We start from the raw sequence: 14,654 nt of genomic DNA on the forward strand, positions 1-14,654 counted from the left end.
TCATTTGTGCAGAGTGTTGAGAGCTTTCTCACTGCTGAGAAATAGCCATGAAATTACTTTCTTAATAGAGTCCTTGAGCTCCTGGTTCCTGATGCTGTAGATGAGGGGGTTCACTGCTGGAGGCACCACAGAGTACAGCACTGCCATCACCATATCCAGGGATGGGGAGGAGATGGAGGGGGGCTTCAGGCAGGCAAAGGTGGCAGTGCTGACAAACAGGGAGAGCACGGCCAGGTGAGGGAGGTAGGTGGAAAAGGCTTTGTGCCGTCCCTGCTCAGAGGGGATCCTCTGCACCACCCTGAAGATCTGCACGTAGGACAGAACAATGAACACAAAACACCCCCAAAAGACACAAGCACTAAACACAAGGAGTTGAAACTCCCTGAGGTAGGTATCAGAGCAAGAGATTCGAAGGATCTGGGAGATTTCACAGAAGAACTGGTCCACAGCATTGCCCTGGCAGAGGGGCAGGGAAAATGTACTGGCCGTGTGCAGGAGAGAATAGAGAAACCCAGAGCCCCAGGCAGCTGCTGCCATGTGGGCACAAACTCTGCTGCCCAGGAGGGTCCCGTAGTGCAGGGGCTTGCAGATGGCAACGTAGCGGTCGTAGCACATGACAGTGAGGAGGAAATACTCTGCTGACATGAAAAAGACAAACAGAAACACCTGTGCAGCACATCCCATGTAGGAAATGGCCCTGGAGTCCCAGAGGGAACTGGCCATGGCTTTAGGGACAATGGTGGAGATGGAGCCCAGGTCAAGGAGGGAGAGGTTGAGCAGGAAGAAGTACATGGGGGTGTGGAGGCGATGGTCGCAGGCCACGGCGGTGATGATGAAGCCATTGGCCAGGAGGGCAGCCAGGTAGATGCCCAGGAAGAGCCCAAAGTGCAGCAGCTGCAGCTCCCTCCTGTCTGCAAATGACAAGAGGAGGAACTGGGTGATGGAGCTGTTGGACATCTGCTGTTTTTAGGCATGTGGGGCTGTTGCAGGAGAAAAAGTGACAAGTTAGAAGAGGCTTCTCAGAGCAAAATCAAAGCCATTTCTCACAGACCTTCCCCTATCACATACAGAGCCCTTTTCCTTTTCAAGGAGACCTTCCTTCAGCTCTAAGGCTAGAGCCCAGCTCAAGTGCCATGAAGAGCAGAGCCTCTGCCCATGGGCTCTTACCAGCCAGCCCTGCCCTGCAGGAGTTGGTTCATGGGGATGGTAGGGGCAGAGGCCAGTCCTGATGTTTGATTTGTCAGGTGGAATTGCTCCTGATGCAGAAGGGCTTGTCAGCATCTGCACTCACAGCACTAAAGAATGGAGAAGGCAACTGAGTTCTTGTTCTTTTGACACCATCTCCCATGTGGAGTGTTCTTGGGTGTCAGAAACCCTCAGCAGTTGTGCTGTACTCACGGAGCAGAGAGGGAGCCCTGCAAGGCAAAAGACTTGCCTGTGGCTTAGAGCAGAGCGAAGGGAGCTGGTTTCCCCTTCTGTCCAGTTCTCTGATTCCCTGGGCTGGCCTCTTTCAGAAGTGGAAGGTGATCACAATCCCATGTGATCCTGAAAAGCCACCAGAGACTGCTGAGAGCAGAGGGATCCATGGCAGGCAACAAAAAGTCTCACTCCATTCCAGCCAAGGACACGCAGAGCTCAGTCACCAGCCACAGAGCATTTCCTCAGCTCTAAAGGCTCTGGGTCTCTGTGGGGCTTTCAGATCACACCAAGCTGCTGTGGGACAGGTTTGTATCCTGCAGGCAGCTCACTGCTTGGAAGGCCACTTTGAGGAGGCAGCCAAGGGTCCTAACGATGATCTCTACAGAGGAAAACCAGCTCGTTCCCCAGCCCCACAGACTGCATTGCCCCAGCCCCACAGGTCAGAGGAAAGCTGGGACACTTGTTCCCACGCACACTCCCACATAACTGCACCCACAGATCAGTGTGTGACTCGGCAGCTGAAACTCCCATCCCTAGAGAGTCTGACTGACAGAACAAGACAACCATCACACAGGCAAGTGCAGAGACAGGAAAACTGAGTGAGAGTCTGTGTGAGAGGCCAGGGCAGAGGCAGCCGGGCACTCGGGACAGCCTGACCCTCCCCAGCCTGACACCTCCCAGACCCATCACTGCTGGGCAGCTGCTCTCAGCCCTGAGCTCTGCAGAGAGACCTGGGCATGGGGCTGGAGAGCTGCCCCACGGCTCTGCTGGAGCTCTGTCGGCAGAGAAGGAAGGTCAAGCCTTGTGCCCAGGGCCCTGAAGGCAGAGGCTTTGATGGGTGAGGAGGCCAGGGGGCTTGCTCAGAGGAAGGGCTCTGCATTGGAGGGGATGACACAGGATTTTCCCAATTCTCCCTCCCAAAACATTTTATGTTTCCTTTCCTCTCCTTCTGCTGACAGAAGATTTTCCTTCTAGGAGATGTTTCCCTGTCCCGTGTCTTTTCCCTGATCACAGACCCCATCCCAACCTCTCTGCACTCCCCTGGGCCCTCCAGAAACCTGCCTGTTTATGGGGCACTGGCTGGGCACATGTTCCAGTCTGGAGGTTCAAAAGGTTGGAGCAACCTGATGGGTCCAGCAAAGGTGATGCTGGTACTGTCCAAAGCCAGGGAAGTGGCTGAGGCCCTTTAGGAGGCTGTTAGCAGACCTACTGACCACTCAAAGTTACGTCTCAGGGACTTATTTCAACTTGACAGGTCCTTTTCTACTTCTCTTTTCCACTCCTACCACACACTTGGACCCCCACTCTCAGAGAAGGAAACTGAAAACACCCACTTGGGGAAACTCCCTCTCTTTAGAGTAAACCCTGCCTTGATCTTCCTCTTGAAACATCTCCTGGAATCTGCTAGTGCTCACCTGGAGCTGTGAACAGCCCTGACCCACCTTCTTGACAGCAGAACACCGCAGCCATACCTGAGAGAGGGCTCCTGCTCTGCCCCGTCTCTCTGATGCTGCAGCAGCCAAGCCCTGTCTGGAACATGTTCTTCCCCTCCACAGCACAGAAACTGTGAGACACCTCCTGACCAAGCCTGTCAGCTGTGAGATGTACCAGCTTTGGGACATCCCTCCAGGAACCACACCTGCACCATCCTACAGCCAGAGACTTAGCACCTTAAGGACAGGGAAGATTTGTCGCTCAGTCAGCTCTCAGCAGCCTCCCACTCTCCAATGCCTGTCCCATCTCTCTGCCTCACTCCACTCCTCTCGCTGCCTGCAGGCACTTCTGCCTCTTGCACGGGAGCTGCTCCTGGGCAGAGCTGTCTCTCATAAGCACTGCCCACGTCTCATGGGCTCTCTCCATCCCAGGAGCCTGGCCCAGCTCAGCAGCAGAGGACCAGCCCATGGCAGCACTTGCTCTGCCCCTCTGGGCTCCCTCCAGGTGGGGCTCCTGGGGCTCCAGCACAAACTGCTGGGAAACAGGCTGAAGCAATCACTGATGTTCCCTCCCTCATCTGGGGACAGACTCATGCCCTGTGGCATTTCTGTTCTTGCAAAAAGAGTTGGCTGTGAGAATCACTTGTTCCCATACGAGACAGCACACCAGGAAGGCAAAAAGAACAACAGCCTAGGTTTGTCCAAGCTAGGAGGGTGATAATGTAGTGAACGAAGGCATTTCCTCCTGGGTCTCGGGGCAAGAAAGGCTTTCAGAAATCTTTTGTCCATGCCATTTTGCTCTGAGGCAAAGCCTTTGCACAGCAGGGCCTTGGGCACCTGGTAGCAAGTTTCCAGGCTTGCCTGGTGCCAAAGCTGGGGTGCTTCAGCCCAAATGTGCAGCACTGCCTCAGCCAGGATGAGCTGGAGCCATTACTATGAGACAGAGCTCTGGCACTGGTGGGACTTGAAGCGGGACTCTGGAGGAGAACAGACAGTAGTGGATGGGGATCAAGTCACGAATCACTGGAACTAATGCAATCCTTATCAGTCCCTGGAAGCAGAGGGGGGTCCCAGGGAGCTGAGGGAGCAGCACAATAGTAATAGAATAGCTGTGCTTGGTGTGCTTTTTCTTTGTATGAGACCTGCTCCAGAGAGGATAATGGAACTTTTTGACCAAGAACTGTAAGATGTGGAATTTGTATCACTTTTGCAAATAAAATGAGAAATCCCAGCGCACACTGACAGACATCAGGGCTCTGCCTTCTACAGCAGCACACGAATCGCTTCAGAATCATCCAAAGAGATGCCATATGAATAATGCAAAACCAATCATCTTGCTTACTGGGCCCTACTCCAGATCGAAACGGGCAAATCTGGACGTTAGAGCTACTTCTTCCCTCTTGCAGCCCAGAGGCTCCAAACATTTTAGACTATGCTGCAAATAATTAACTAAAAGAATACAAAAGCTGGAATAGCATTTGAAATAAGGGTTTTAGCTGAATCCAATGGAATGACTGAACACTCTACAGGACCGTGAGTCCTGGTAATGTGCTCCAATTGTTGATGGTCATCCATGAAAAGTGGCGTTTCCCTCGCATGTGAACTTAGTATGTGGAATCTTCTGAGGACACCTTGGTAAAACTGATAGAGCAGCTAGTCATTAACATGGGAGAGTGACTGCTTTCTCCTGAAAGCTAAACAGGAGCGGACAGTGTGAAAAGGCATGTAATTGCAGCCTTGGGATGTAGACCATGATTAAAAAGGACAGGTAATAGAAAGCAAAGCTGGGGAGCATGATCCAGATAGTCCATCCTGCTCCCTAGAGGCAGGATCAGTTCTACTTTAGCTATTTCTCACAGTTTCTCTATTTTTAAATGTCTTTAGTCGTGGAGATTCCACAAACCCTCTAAGTCACGTTTCACTATTTCTCTTCTTACTGTTCAAAACCTTTTCCTAGCACTTGGCCCGAATTTTCCTCTCTGAAATCCAAGATTGCTGCTTTCTCACAAGAGTATTTCTTTTCTGCATCAGCATTTTACAGCTCTCAATAGCTGTCACAGTTTACTTCTATTTGCTTCAGCCCGTATGAACTCAGTCTTTTCAGTCTTTCTTGTTCCCCTGTGTCTTCTTGATTTCTAAACCATTTTTGATGGGTCTCTTCTGATCCTTTTTAGTTGGTCCACCTTTTTCTTCTAGAGTACCTAAGCCTCACCACTGCTTTGTAGACTGGAAAAGCTCTTCCACGCTGACTCTGTGTTCCATGTCAGTTTACATCATTTGTGGAATAAAAAGGACATTTTTCTCCTCACAACCAATGGTGCTCCAAATGTCCCTGCTTTTAGTAAATTTTAGGTGCTTCTCTTTCAGGTTTCAAGAGACATTCTGGGGTCTGACCTCCACAGTGCAAACAGCACTTCTCAGGCTGGTAAATGTCAATAAATACACTGAGCAGTCCATTGCTGGCACAGTTAATGAAAACAAGTTTTAACACACTCTGGATGCAACCCTTTTAAGCCTTTGGTTTGATGCTGAACCACTGCTAATTTCTCCTTGGACCAAAGACCCTTCAAAAAGAAAAGAGAATTCCTGTTCCACAACTGATGCCCACAAGGGTCTACATGAGTCTCCTGGGTCTATAGACCAGTGCTGTGAATTCCCGTTGCTTTCCCACAGGCTTGTTTGTGCGATGCAGTTTCCTCTCCAGAAATCCACACTACTCGCCATCCCCTGGGTATTCTGTACATTATTTGTTCCAGTATCTTTCTGAGCATTGTTACACTAACCATCATACAGTTCTCCTGAAAAGTAGGTTAACAAAGGATATCACACTTTCCTGGAGAGTCGCATTCATCCTCCAACAGTCTTCAAACTTAAACAATGAGATTTCAATTGTTCCTTGAGCTAATTCTTCTAAGGTGCACACCTGCATGTTCAACCTACCTGAAAACACCTAATCTTATGTTCCAATGGGACTTTTTGTGTTCCAGCTTCATCCCATCACCCCTTGTCCTGTTGCTAGAAAAAAGTGCTGCCCCAACCACCTGACACACACCCTTTAGATGTTTGTAAATATTAATGAGCTCCCCCCTCAGTCTCCTCTTCTCCAGACTAAACAGCCCCAGGTCCCGCAGCCTTTCCTCAGAAGGAAGATGCTCCAGTCCCCTGATCATCTTGGTGGCCCTGCACTGACCTCTCTCCATCAGTTCCCTGTCACTCTTGAACTGATGGAGCCCCGAACTGGACACAGGACTCCAGATGAGGACTCTCCAGATATGGCAGAGGAGAGGGGGAGCAGAACCTCCCTCACTCTGCTGCTCACACTCTTCTTGATGCACTCCAGGATGCCATTGGCCTTTTTGCCCACGAGGGCAGGTTGCTGGCTCATGGTCAGTTTTTTATCAACCTGAACTCCCAGGTTTCTCTCCTGGAGTTCCTCTCCATCAGGTCAATCCCCAGCCTGGCCTGATGCAATAGGTTAATCACAGAGCCATTACTTCAGTCACTAATTTGCCAGGCCAATTAATTGGCCAGGCCTGAGTCAGCTGCAGATCCAACTTAGAACTGACTGGCATTAGCCCTGTCAGGGAAGCTTCTGGCAGCTCTTTGTTTAAAGAAGCCAGCCCTTATAACCCCCTGCTACCAAAACTTGTCCCAGGCAAAACCACTACACCTGTGCCAGTGCTCCCTCATCCTCAGAGTAAAGAAGTTTTCCTCGTGTTGCAGTGGCACTTTCTGTGTTCCAGCTTGTGCCTGTTACTCCTTGTCTGTCACTGAGCACTATGCAAAAAACACTGGCCCCAGCCTCTCCACACCTGCCCTTCACATGTTTACAAGTGTTGTAAGATCCCTGTCCCGGTTTAGGCCCATCCAGGTACAAAGACCTCGATCAGGCCCAAGCACTTGAGGGCCTTTGGAACTCCCTAAGGACAGGGAGGGCTCTCTCACCACCTGTGGTTCTGGGAAAACAGACAGGACTACTCGACTGGGGGAAGAAAACAAGCACTAATTTGATGGGAGATCCCCTTTTATTGAGGAGTTGTTCTTGGACAGGTCATACCTCACTAAGCACTGTGGCCCTGTCAGACACAGGCAGATGAAACCTCCAGAGAAGCAGTATGAACTGAAGAAACGTGTCAAAGTATGATTGCAGAAAGGAAGAAAACAGACAGGTGGGATGAGATATACGCTGAGAACCGTGTAGAGAAAAACAGTCATGTTATGGGTGAGTGAAACAGGATCCTTTGGGTAACTGCACAGAGCATCCTTGAGCTCCTGGTTCCTCATGCTGTAGACGAGGGGGTTCATTGCTGGAGGCACCACCGAGTACAGCACTGCCAACACAAGATCCAGGGATGGGGAAGAGATGGGAAGGGGGCTTCATGTCAGAAAATATGGCTGTGCTGAGAAACAGGGAGAGCACGGCCAGGTGAGGGAGGCAGGTGGAAAAGGCTTTGTGCCATCCCTGCTCAGAGGGGATCCTCTGCATGGCCCTGAAGATCTGCACATAAGACACCACGATGAACACAAAACACACCAAACCTAAAGCAATGCTAAACATAAGAAGCCCAACTTCCCCGAGGTAGGTATGTGAGCAGGAGAGCTTGAGAATCTGTGGGATTTCATAGAAGAACTGTCCCACAGTATTGTCCTGGCAGAGGGGCAGTGAAAATGTATTGGCTGTGTGCAGGAGAGAATTGAGAAATCCACTGGCCCAGGCAGCTGCTGCCATGTGGGCACAAACTCTGCTGCCCAGGAGGGTCTCGTAGTGCAGGGGCTTGCAGATGGCAATGTAGAGGTTGTAGCACATGACAGTGAGGAGAAAATACTCTGCTGACGTCAAGAAGACTAAGAAAAAGAGCTGTGCAGCACATGCTGAGTAGGAGATCTCCCTGGTGTCCCAGAGGGAATTGGCCATGGCTTTGGGGACAGTGGTGGAGATGGAGCTCAGGTCGCAGAGGGAGAGGTTGAGGAGGAAGAAGTCCATGGGGGTGTGGAGGCGGTGGTCTCAGGCTATGGTGGTGATGATGAAGTCTTTGGCCAGGAGGGCAGCCAGGGAATTCACCTTTCTGACACATCTCTGACTTCGGTTTCCTCTCATTCCCTGACCATTTCATAACAATTGCTCCATGTTGCAGCTCAGGTGTCTCAGTGACTTGTTCAAGCATTAGAGATATTTTTCCATTTCTCCCCATGAATTCCCCAATAGTAGGAAACTTGAGAACACAGTCTCAGGAAAGGTCCTTCCCCTAACAGTAATCTCTGCCTTGATCTTCCCCTGGGAAAGTGACCTCAGCCATGTCCTGGGGGTGATCGAGATCTAGGACCAGCCCTGACCCACACGGCACCCCTGACAACAGAAAAAGGTCCCTTCCCTGCCAGAAGATTCTTTTAACCTCTCTCCCACTTCATTTCCTTCCTCTCTCTCCCCTTTGGGCTCCCTCCAGCTGTCCCTGGGTCTCCAGCTTTGAAACAGGCTGAAACCATCCCTGATGTTCCTTCCCTCAGCTGGGGTGGGACTCTTCTTTCAAGCAGCCACATTTCTCCCCTCAGAGGCAGAGTTGGCTCTAAGACCAGGAGGCAAAATAGACAAAATTTACATTTTGAGGCTCTGGACTTAGTTTATTCTGTCTTAGTTCCTCTCTTTCTTTCTCAGCCTCAATGCGACCTTAACAGGGTTTTGAATATCTGCAGTCAGGGCCTCCAGTTCATTGCTTTAACGAGTCCCTGGAGAAGCTTTGTCAGTAACAGCCCTCAGTGGGGCCCATTAATGCTTCAAGGTATGTGGAGTTCTGCTTCTGACTTGGACTTCTTGAGACATTTCCTTGGTCTCCTTCATCATCTGATGTTCATGGACTCAGCTCCTCAGACACCATGGGGCTCATTAAAGTACAGAAAGCCCTAATGAGCTCTTTCATTTCACTTTCTTCAAGTGTTCACAACTTGTGCAGGTAATTGGAGTCATTTCATTGTGCAGTTAAAGAGGAAGATTTCCAAGTGCACTTAATAACAAATGGACTTAGGGAGTCCATAACCATAGAGTCAGATAGTGAGTCAGTGAGACATCAGGTCACAGAGTCACAGTCACAGAATTATGAATTCAATGTCTCACAGAGTCATAAATCAGTGAGTCAGCAAGTCACAGAGTGATAGAGTCAAAGTGTCAGAGTCATAGAATCAGAGTCATTGAGCCATGAAAGCAGTAACAGATTCACAGTGTCAGTCACAGATTCCTTGACTCAGAGTCAGCGAGTCACAGAATCACAGAGACAGTGACTCAGAGTCACCCCAAGGTGGTGGAACTCTGTCATAATGGGAGCCCCTGACACTCTCTAACAATCCATTTCCATCTGCTGGTGGACTTCCTCCTCTCTGAGGTCCACCAGCCTTTGCAGACACTCTCTATTCCCATGTCTTCCTTACAAATAGCATATTGATTTCTTCCCAGCCAAGGCTTGGGCTGGCTCCTTCCTGGTAGTCACCCCTCCCCTTTGGTCTCAGGGCTCCAAGCTGTCATGGTTTGACATGACAGCCTTACCTGGTAAAGGGGAAAGGGGCTGTAAAGGTGGCTCCTGTAAGAAGTTGCTCTCAACTCTCCCCAGCTCTGAGCCAGACCCACTGCTGGGGCTGAGCCGATTAGACGCCTCCATGGTCACTTTTTAAGAAGAAACTGGAAGAGGAGGTTTCTCCCTCCATCTTCCTCCATATTCTTCCTTCTTCTGCCTCATCTTCTTCTTCTGGCTGGTGGTGGTGCAAGGACTAGGAACAGTGAGATAACCATGTGGATTCCAAGGTCAGTGATGGAAGAGAGGAGGAGGTGTGCTGGAGCAGAGACTCCCCTGCATTCTATGGACAGAACTGGTGAAGCTGAGATTTATTTTCATTTCTTTAAAGACCCTGCATCAGAGGTAGAGACTTGTTTTGATAATGACCTCAGACCAGGGGCAGCGATTCACCTCATTAAAGGCCCCGAGCCAGGGACAGTGACTATGGCCAGAGTGTTGCCACCACCGGCAACACCACCAGGCCGCCTGCATGGATTACTCAGCCCCCCGGCTGAGGGGACAAGGATCACCACACACTCAGCATGGATGATACTTTATTCCAACCCCTTGTTTACACCATGTGCTTATATCTGCTACCACCAGCACCTCCTCTCACTCCACCCCGTGCCCACCTCTTCTGTACCTTCCACCTCTCACGTTACAACCCAAGATCTTCCGGACGCCCACACACTAAACATCTCCCCCTCCCTATGCTCGATGACTCCAGTGTCCTGTGGCACGGGCTGATACATAACGTGTCTGCCCAGCACATGTGCCAGCTGAGCCAATTGCGGGAAGATGTAAACAGGTGCTGGTCGTGTTCCACTTCACTGTTCAATCTCGCCAACAGTTGAGTGATTCCATCTAGATCTGCGTCACGGCGAGCGCTCAAAGGAACACATCAATCTGCAAGAGAGACTCAGTAGACGGTTATACTCATATATTCTATGCCCCATGCTCTCCCCCTCCCTAAGGCGGTTGAGCAAAAAGAACAGCTAGCAAACAAAGTTATTATACTTGTGCTAAAAGTAAAATCTATAGCAGGTCTGTTGCAAAGTTGTGTGGCTGATACTACTCACATTGCTAATCAAGTCTAAAATACAAACCATCCCCGGTCTCCGCACCAGACTCCGTCTTCTAGCTCTCATTTCTACCATTCCTCTGGGTACATCACTCATCTTCGGTGGTCAATGAGGCAGTTGACTTTTCTCGGTATCACCCGCCTCAGTGCCGCTCCCGGCGCCGGCGCCGCAGTCGGTATCACTCTCTCCTGCGTTTTCTCCGTTTCTCCTCACGTACCCAGTGGTACCCAGTCTAACATGGGGTCGCGCTTCCCCACTCTCCCCTGATCGTCCTGCACCGTACTCCCGTCCGACTCCGCCCGCTCGGCATTCCCTATCTGCACGGCATTCCTTGTCTGCTCGACATTCTCCGTCTGCTCTCCCAGATTCTCTACCTCCACGCTCGTCTCCTGATCTCTACGAACTCTCTCCTCTGTCCGCGCTCTCCGCTCCTTCCCCCAGAGAGCTTCCTGTACCGATAACCGAAACTGTTTTTTCTCTGCTGTTTTTACCAGAACCTTTTTAATATTTCCCCTCGCATCAAAAAGCCGACCCATTCCCTCGGCCCCCTCTACGAAAGCCTGACACAGCTCCCTGTCCACCACCGTCCACTTCTGCGCATTTAGTAATTCTATGGGTGTCCGTATCACACCCCACCCCTGCAACCACGTGATGCAAGTGGCTGTGGGCATGTACTGAATCTGTTCAACCAACTCAGACGCCGTTGTCTTAAGTCCCTCAATCATTTGCTCCAACTGTGCCATGGCTGCAGACATCCTGCGTTCTGCTGATCACGTTGGGGTCACCATATGTTGCCGCCACAGCAACACCACCAGGCTGCCTGCACGGATCACTCATCCCCCCCGCTGAGGGGACAAGGATCACCACACACTCAGCATGGATGATACTTTATTCCAACCCCTTGCTTACACCATGTGCTTATATCTGCTACCACCAGCACCTCCTCTCACTCCACCCTGTGCCCACTTCTTCTGTACCTTCCACCTCTCATGTTACAACCCAAGACACCTACCACATCCAGATGTGCTGTGATGTCATACAGCTTGCTGCAAAGCCCAGATGTGCTGTTGTGTTCCACAGCCCCGTTGCAGTGCGCACAAGAGCTGTGATGTCACACAGCACTGTAGCAGTTCCTATCTGTGCTGTGATGTGACACAGGAATTCTGCAATGCCCACATGTGCTGTGATGTCACACAGCCCCATGGAAGTGCCCAGGTGGGCTGTGATGTCACAGAGCCTCGTTACAAAACCCAGATGTGATGTGATGATAAACATCCCTGTTGTACTTCCCAGATGTGCTGTGATGTCACACACTATTACAGTGCCCAAATGTTCTGTGATATCACAGAGCAATGCTGCAGTGCCTAGATATTCTGTTGTGTCACAGACTCCTACTGCAGTTCCCACATGTGCTGTGATGTCTCACAGCCCACATGCATTGCCCACATGTGCTGTAATGTCACACAGCACAGTTTCAGTGTCCAGTTGTGATGTGATGTTCTAGAGCACTCTTGCAGTGCCCAGATGAGCTGTTCTGTCACAAAGCACTTTTATAGTGCCCAGATGTGCTTTGCTGTCACAGAGATCTGCTACAATGCCCAAATGTGCCGGGATGGTATACAGTCCTGTTTCAGTGCCCAGATATGTTGTGATGTCACACAGTCCAACTGCAAAGCTACATATGCTGTGATGTCACATAGTCCTTTTGCATGTTTGAGATGTGATGTCACAGAGAACTGTGGAAGTGCTCAGAAGTGCTGTGATGTCACAGAGCATTAAGTGGCCAGAAGAGATGTGTTCTCACAGGAACTGTTGCAGTTGCCATATGAGCTGTGATGTCACAGAGAACTGTTGCAATGCCCAGATGTGCTGTGATGTCATCCAGCCCTGTTGCAATGCTCAAATGTGGTGTTTTGTCACACAACGCTGTTGCAGGTACCAGATGTGATGCCACACAGCTGCATTGCATGGCCTAGTTGTGCTGTAATATCACTGAGCATTAAGTGTCCAGTTGTGATGTGATGTCAAGAGTTGTGTCATTGCAGTTGCCGTATGAACTGTGATGTCACAGAGCACTGTAGCAGTGCCCAGATGTGCTCTGATGTCACAGACCACTTTAGGAGTGCCCAGAAATGCTGTGATGTGACACAACCCCATTGTAGTTCCCAGATGTACTAGATGTCATAGAGCACTGTTACAGTGCTGTGTGACATCACAGCACATCTAGGTGCTGAAACAGTTCTCCGTGACATCACAGCTCATATGGCCACTGAAACCGTGCTCTGTGACATCACAGAACATTTGGGAACTGCAACAGTTCTCTGTGACATCAGAACCCATCTGGGAACTGCATCTGGTTTGTGTGACATTGGAGCACACCTGGGCACTGTAACAGTTCTCTGTGACATCACAGCACATCTGAGAACTGCAATGATAGAACTCTTGACATCACATCACATCTGGCTTTTGTAACAGGCTCTGTGACAGCACAGCCCACTGAGCGCTTCAACGGGGCTGTGTGATATCACAGCACATCTGGGCATTGCAGCCCCATTGCAGATCACAGCAGAGGTGCTGTGATGCCACAGAGCATCGTTTCAGTGCCCAGATGTTATGTGACGTTACAGAGCACTGCTACAGTGTCCAGTCATCCTGTGATGTCACAGGGCACTATTGCAGTGTCCAGATGTGCTGAGATGTCACACAGCCCTGCTGCAAAGCCCGGATGTGCTGTTGTGTCACAGAGCATTGTTGCAGTGTCCAGGTGTGATGTGATGTCACAGAATTGTTGCAGTTGCCATATGAGCTGTGAAGTCACAGAGCACTGTTGCAGTGCCCAGAAGAGCTGTTCTGTCCCAGAGTTCAGCTGCAAAGCGCAAATGTGCTGGGAGGTCACGCAGGCCTGTTATAGTGCCCAGACGTGCTGTGATGTCATAGAGCTCTGATGCAGTGTCTAGACGTGCTATTTATCAGAGCAGAGATTGAGAGTCCAGATTTGCAGTAATTTCACAGAGCACTGGAGCAGTGCCCTGATTTGCTGTGATTTGACACAGCCCCCCTGCAATGTCCACATGTACTGCTATGTCACACAGCCCCGTTGCATAGCCAGGATGACCTTTGATGTCACAGAGTCCCCTTGCAACACTCAGATGTACTGTGATGTCACAGAGAAATGCTGCAGTGCTCAAATGTGTTTTGAATTCACACAGCCCTTTTGCAGTGGCCAGATGTGCTGTGAGGTCAGACAGGTATGTTGCAGATCCCAGAGGTGCTGTGGTACCAAAGAGCCCCGTTTAAAATGGCCCAGATGTTATGTGATGTTACAGAGCACTGCTACAGCGTCGAGACATCCTGTGATGTCACAGAGCACTATTGCAGGGTCCAGATGTGCTGTGATGTCATACAGCTTGCTGCAAAGCCCAGATGTGCTGTTGTGTTCCACAGCCCCGTTGCAGTGCGCACATGAGCTGTGATGGCAGTTCCCATCTGTGCTGTGATGTGTCACAGGACTTCTGCAATGCCCACATGTGCTGTGATGTCACACAGCCCCATGGAAGTGCCCAGGTGGGCTGTGATGTCACAGAGCCTCGTTACAAAACCCAGATGTGATGGTGATAACAAACATCCCTGTTTCTACTCCCAAATGTGCTATGATGTCACAGAGCACACTTTCAGTGGCCATATCAGCTGTGATGTCACAGAGCACTGTTGCAGTGCCCAGATGTGCTGTAATGTCACAGGTTCCCACATTGACTGTGATGTCACTCAGCAGCACTGCAAACCCCAGATATTCTGTGATGTAATAGACCGCAGCTTCACTACCCAGATGTGCTGTGATGTCTAACAGCCTGGATACAGTTTCCAGATGAGCTGTGATGTCACAGAGCACAGTTTCAGTGGCCATATGAGCTGTAACGTCACAGAAGACTGTTGCAGTAACTAGAAGTGCTGTGATGTCACAGAACAATGCAACATCACAACACATCTGGGAACTGCAACAGGGATGTTTGTCATCACATCACATCTGGGTTTTGCAATGGGGCTCTGTGACATCAAAGCCCACCTGGGCGCTTTAACGGGGCTGTGTGACACAACAGCACATGTGGGCATTGCAGAAGTCCTGTGACACATCACAGCACATCTGAGAACTGCTACTGTGCTCTTTGCCATCACAGCTC

The 14,654-nt window shown here is 50.3% G+C and overlaps 1 protein-coding gene and 1 pseudogene across 1 annotated transcript; both read right to left on the minus strand.

Moving 5' to 3' along the window:
* On the minus strand, nt 1–972 carry LOC133629341 (olfactory receptor 14C36-like). Its single transcript, XM_062019998.1, has one exon. It carries the CDS (start codon nt 955–957, stop codon nt 1–3), a length of 957 nt encoding a protein of 318 aa, XP_061875982.1. The 5' UTR covers nt 958–972.
* Nucleotides 973–7,068: 6,096 nt separating this feature from the next.
* On the minus strand, nt 7,069–7,899 carry LOC133629385 (olfactory receptor 14J1-like; annotated as a pseudogene).
* Between the last annotated feature and the right edge of the window lie 6,755 nt (nt 7,900–14,654).

Source organism: Colius striatus, unplaced genomic scaffold, assembly GCF_028858725.1.
Source record: "Colius striatus isolate bColStr4 unplaced genomic scaffold, bColStr4.1.hap1 scaffold_40, whole genome shotgun sequence".
NCBI classification, from domain to species: domain Eukaryota; kingdom Metazoa; phylum Chordata; class Aves; order Coliiformes; family Coliidae; genus Colius; species Colius striatus.

Coding starts and splice junctions, on each gene's coding strand:
- LOC133629341 (XM_062019998.1), bottom strand. CDS start 957: ATGTCCAACAGCTCCATCACCCAGTTCCTCCTCTTGTCATTTGCAGAC.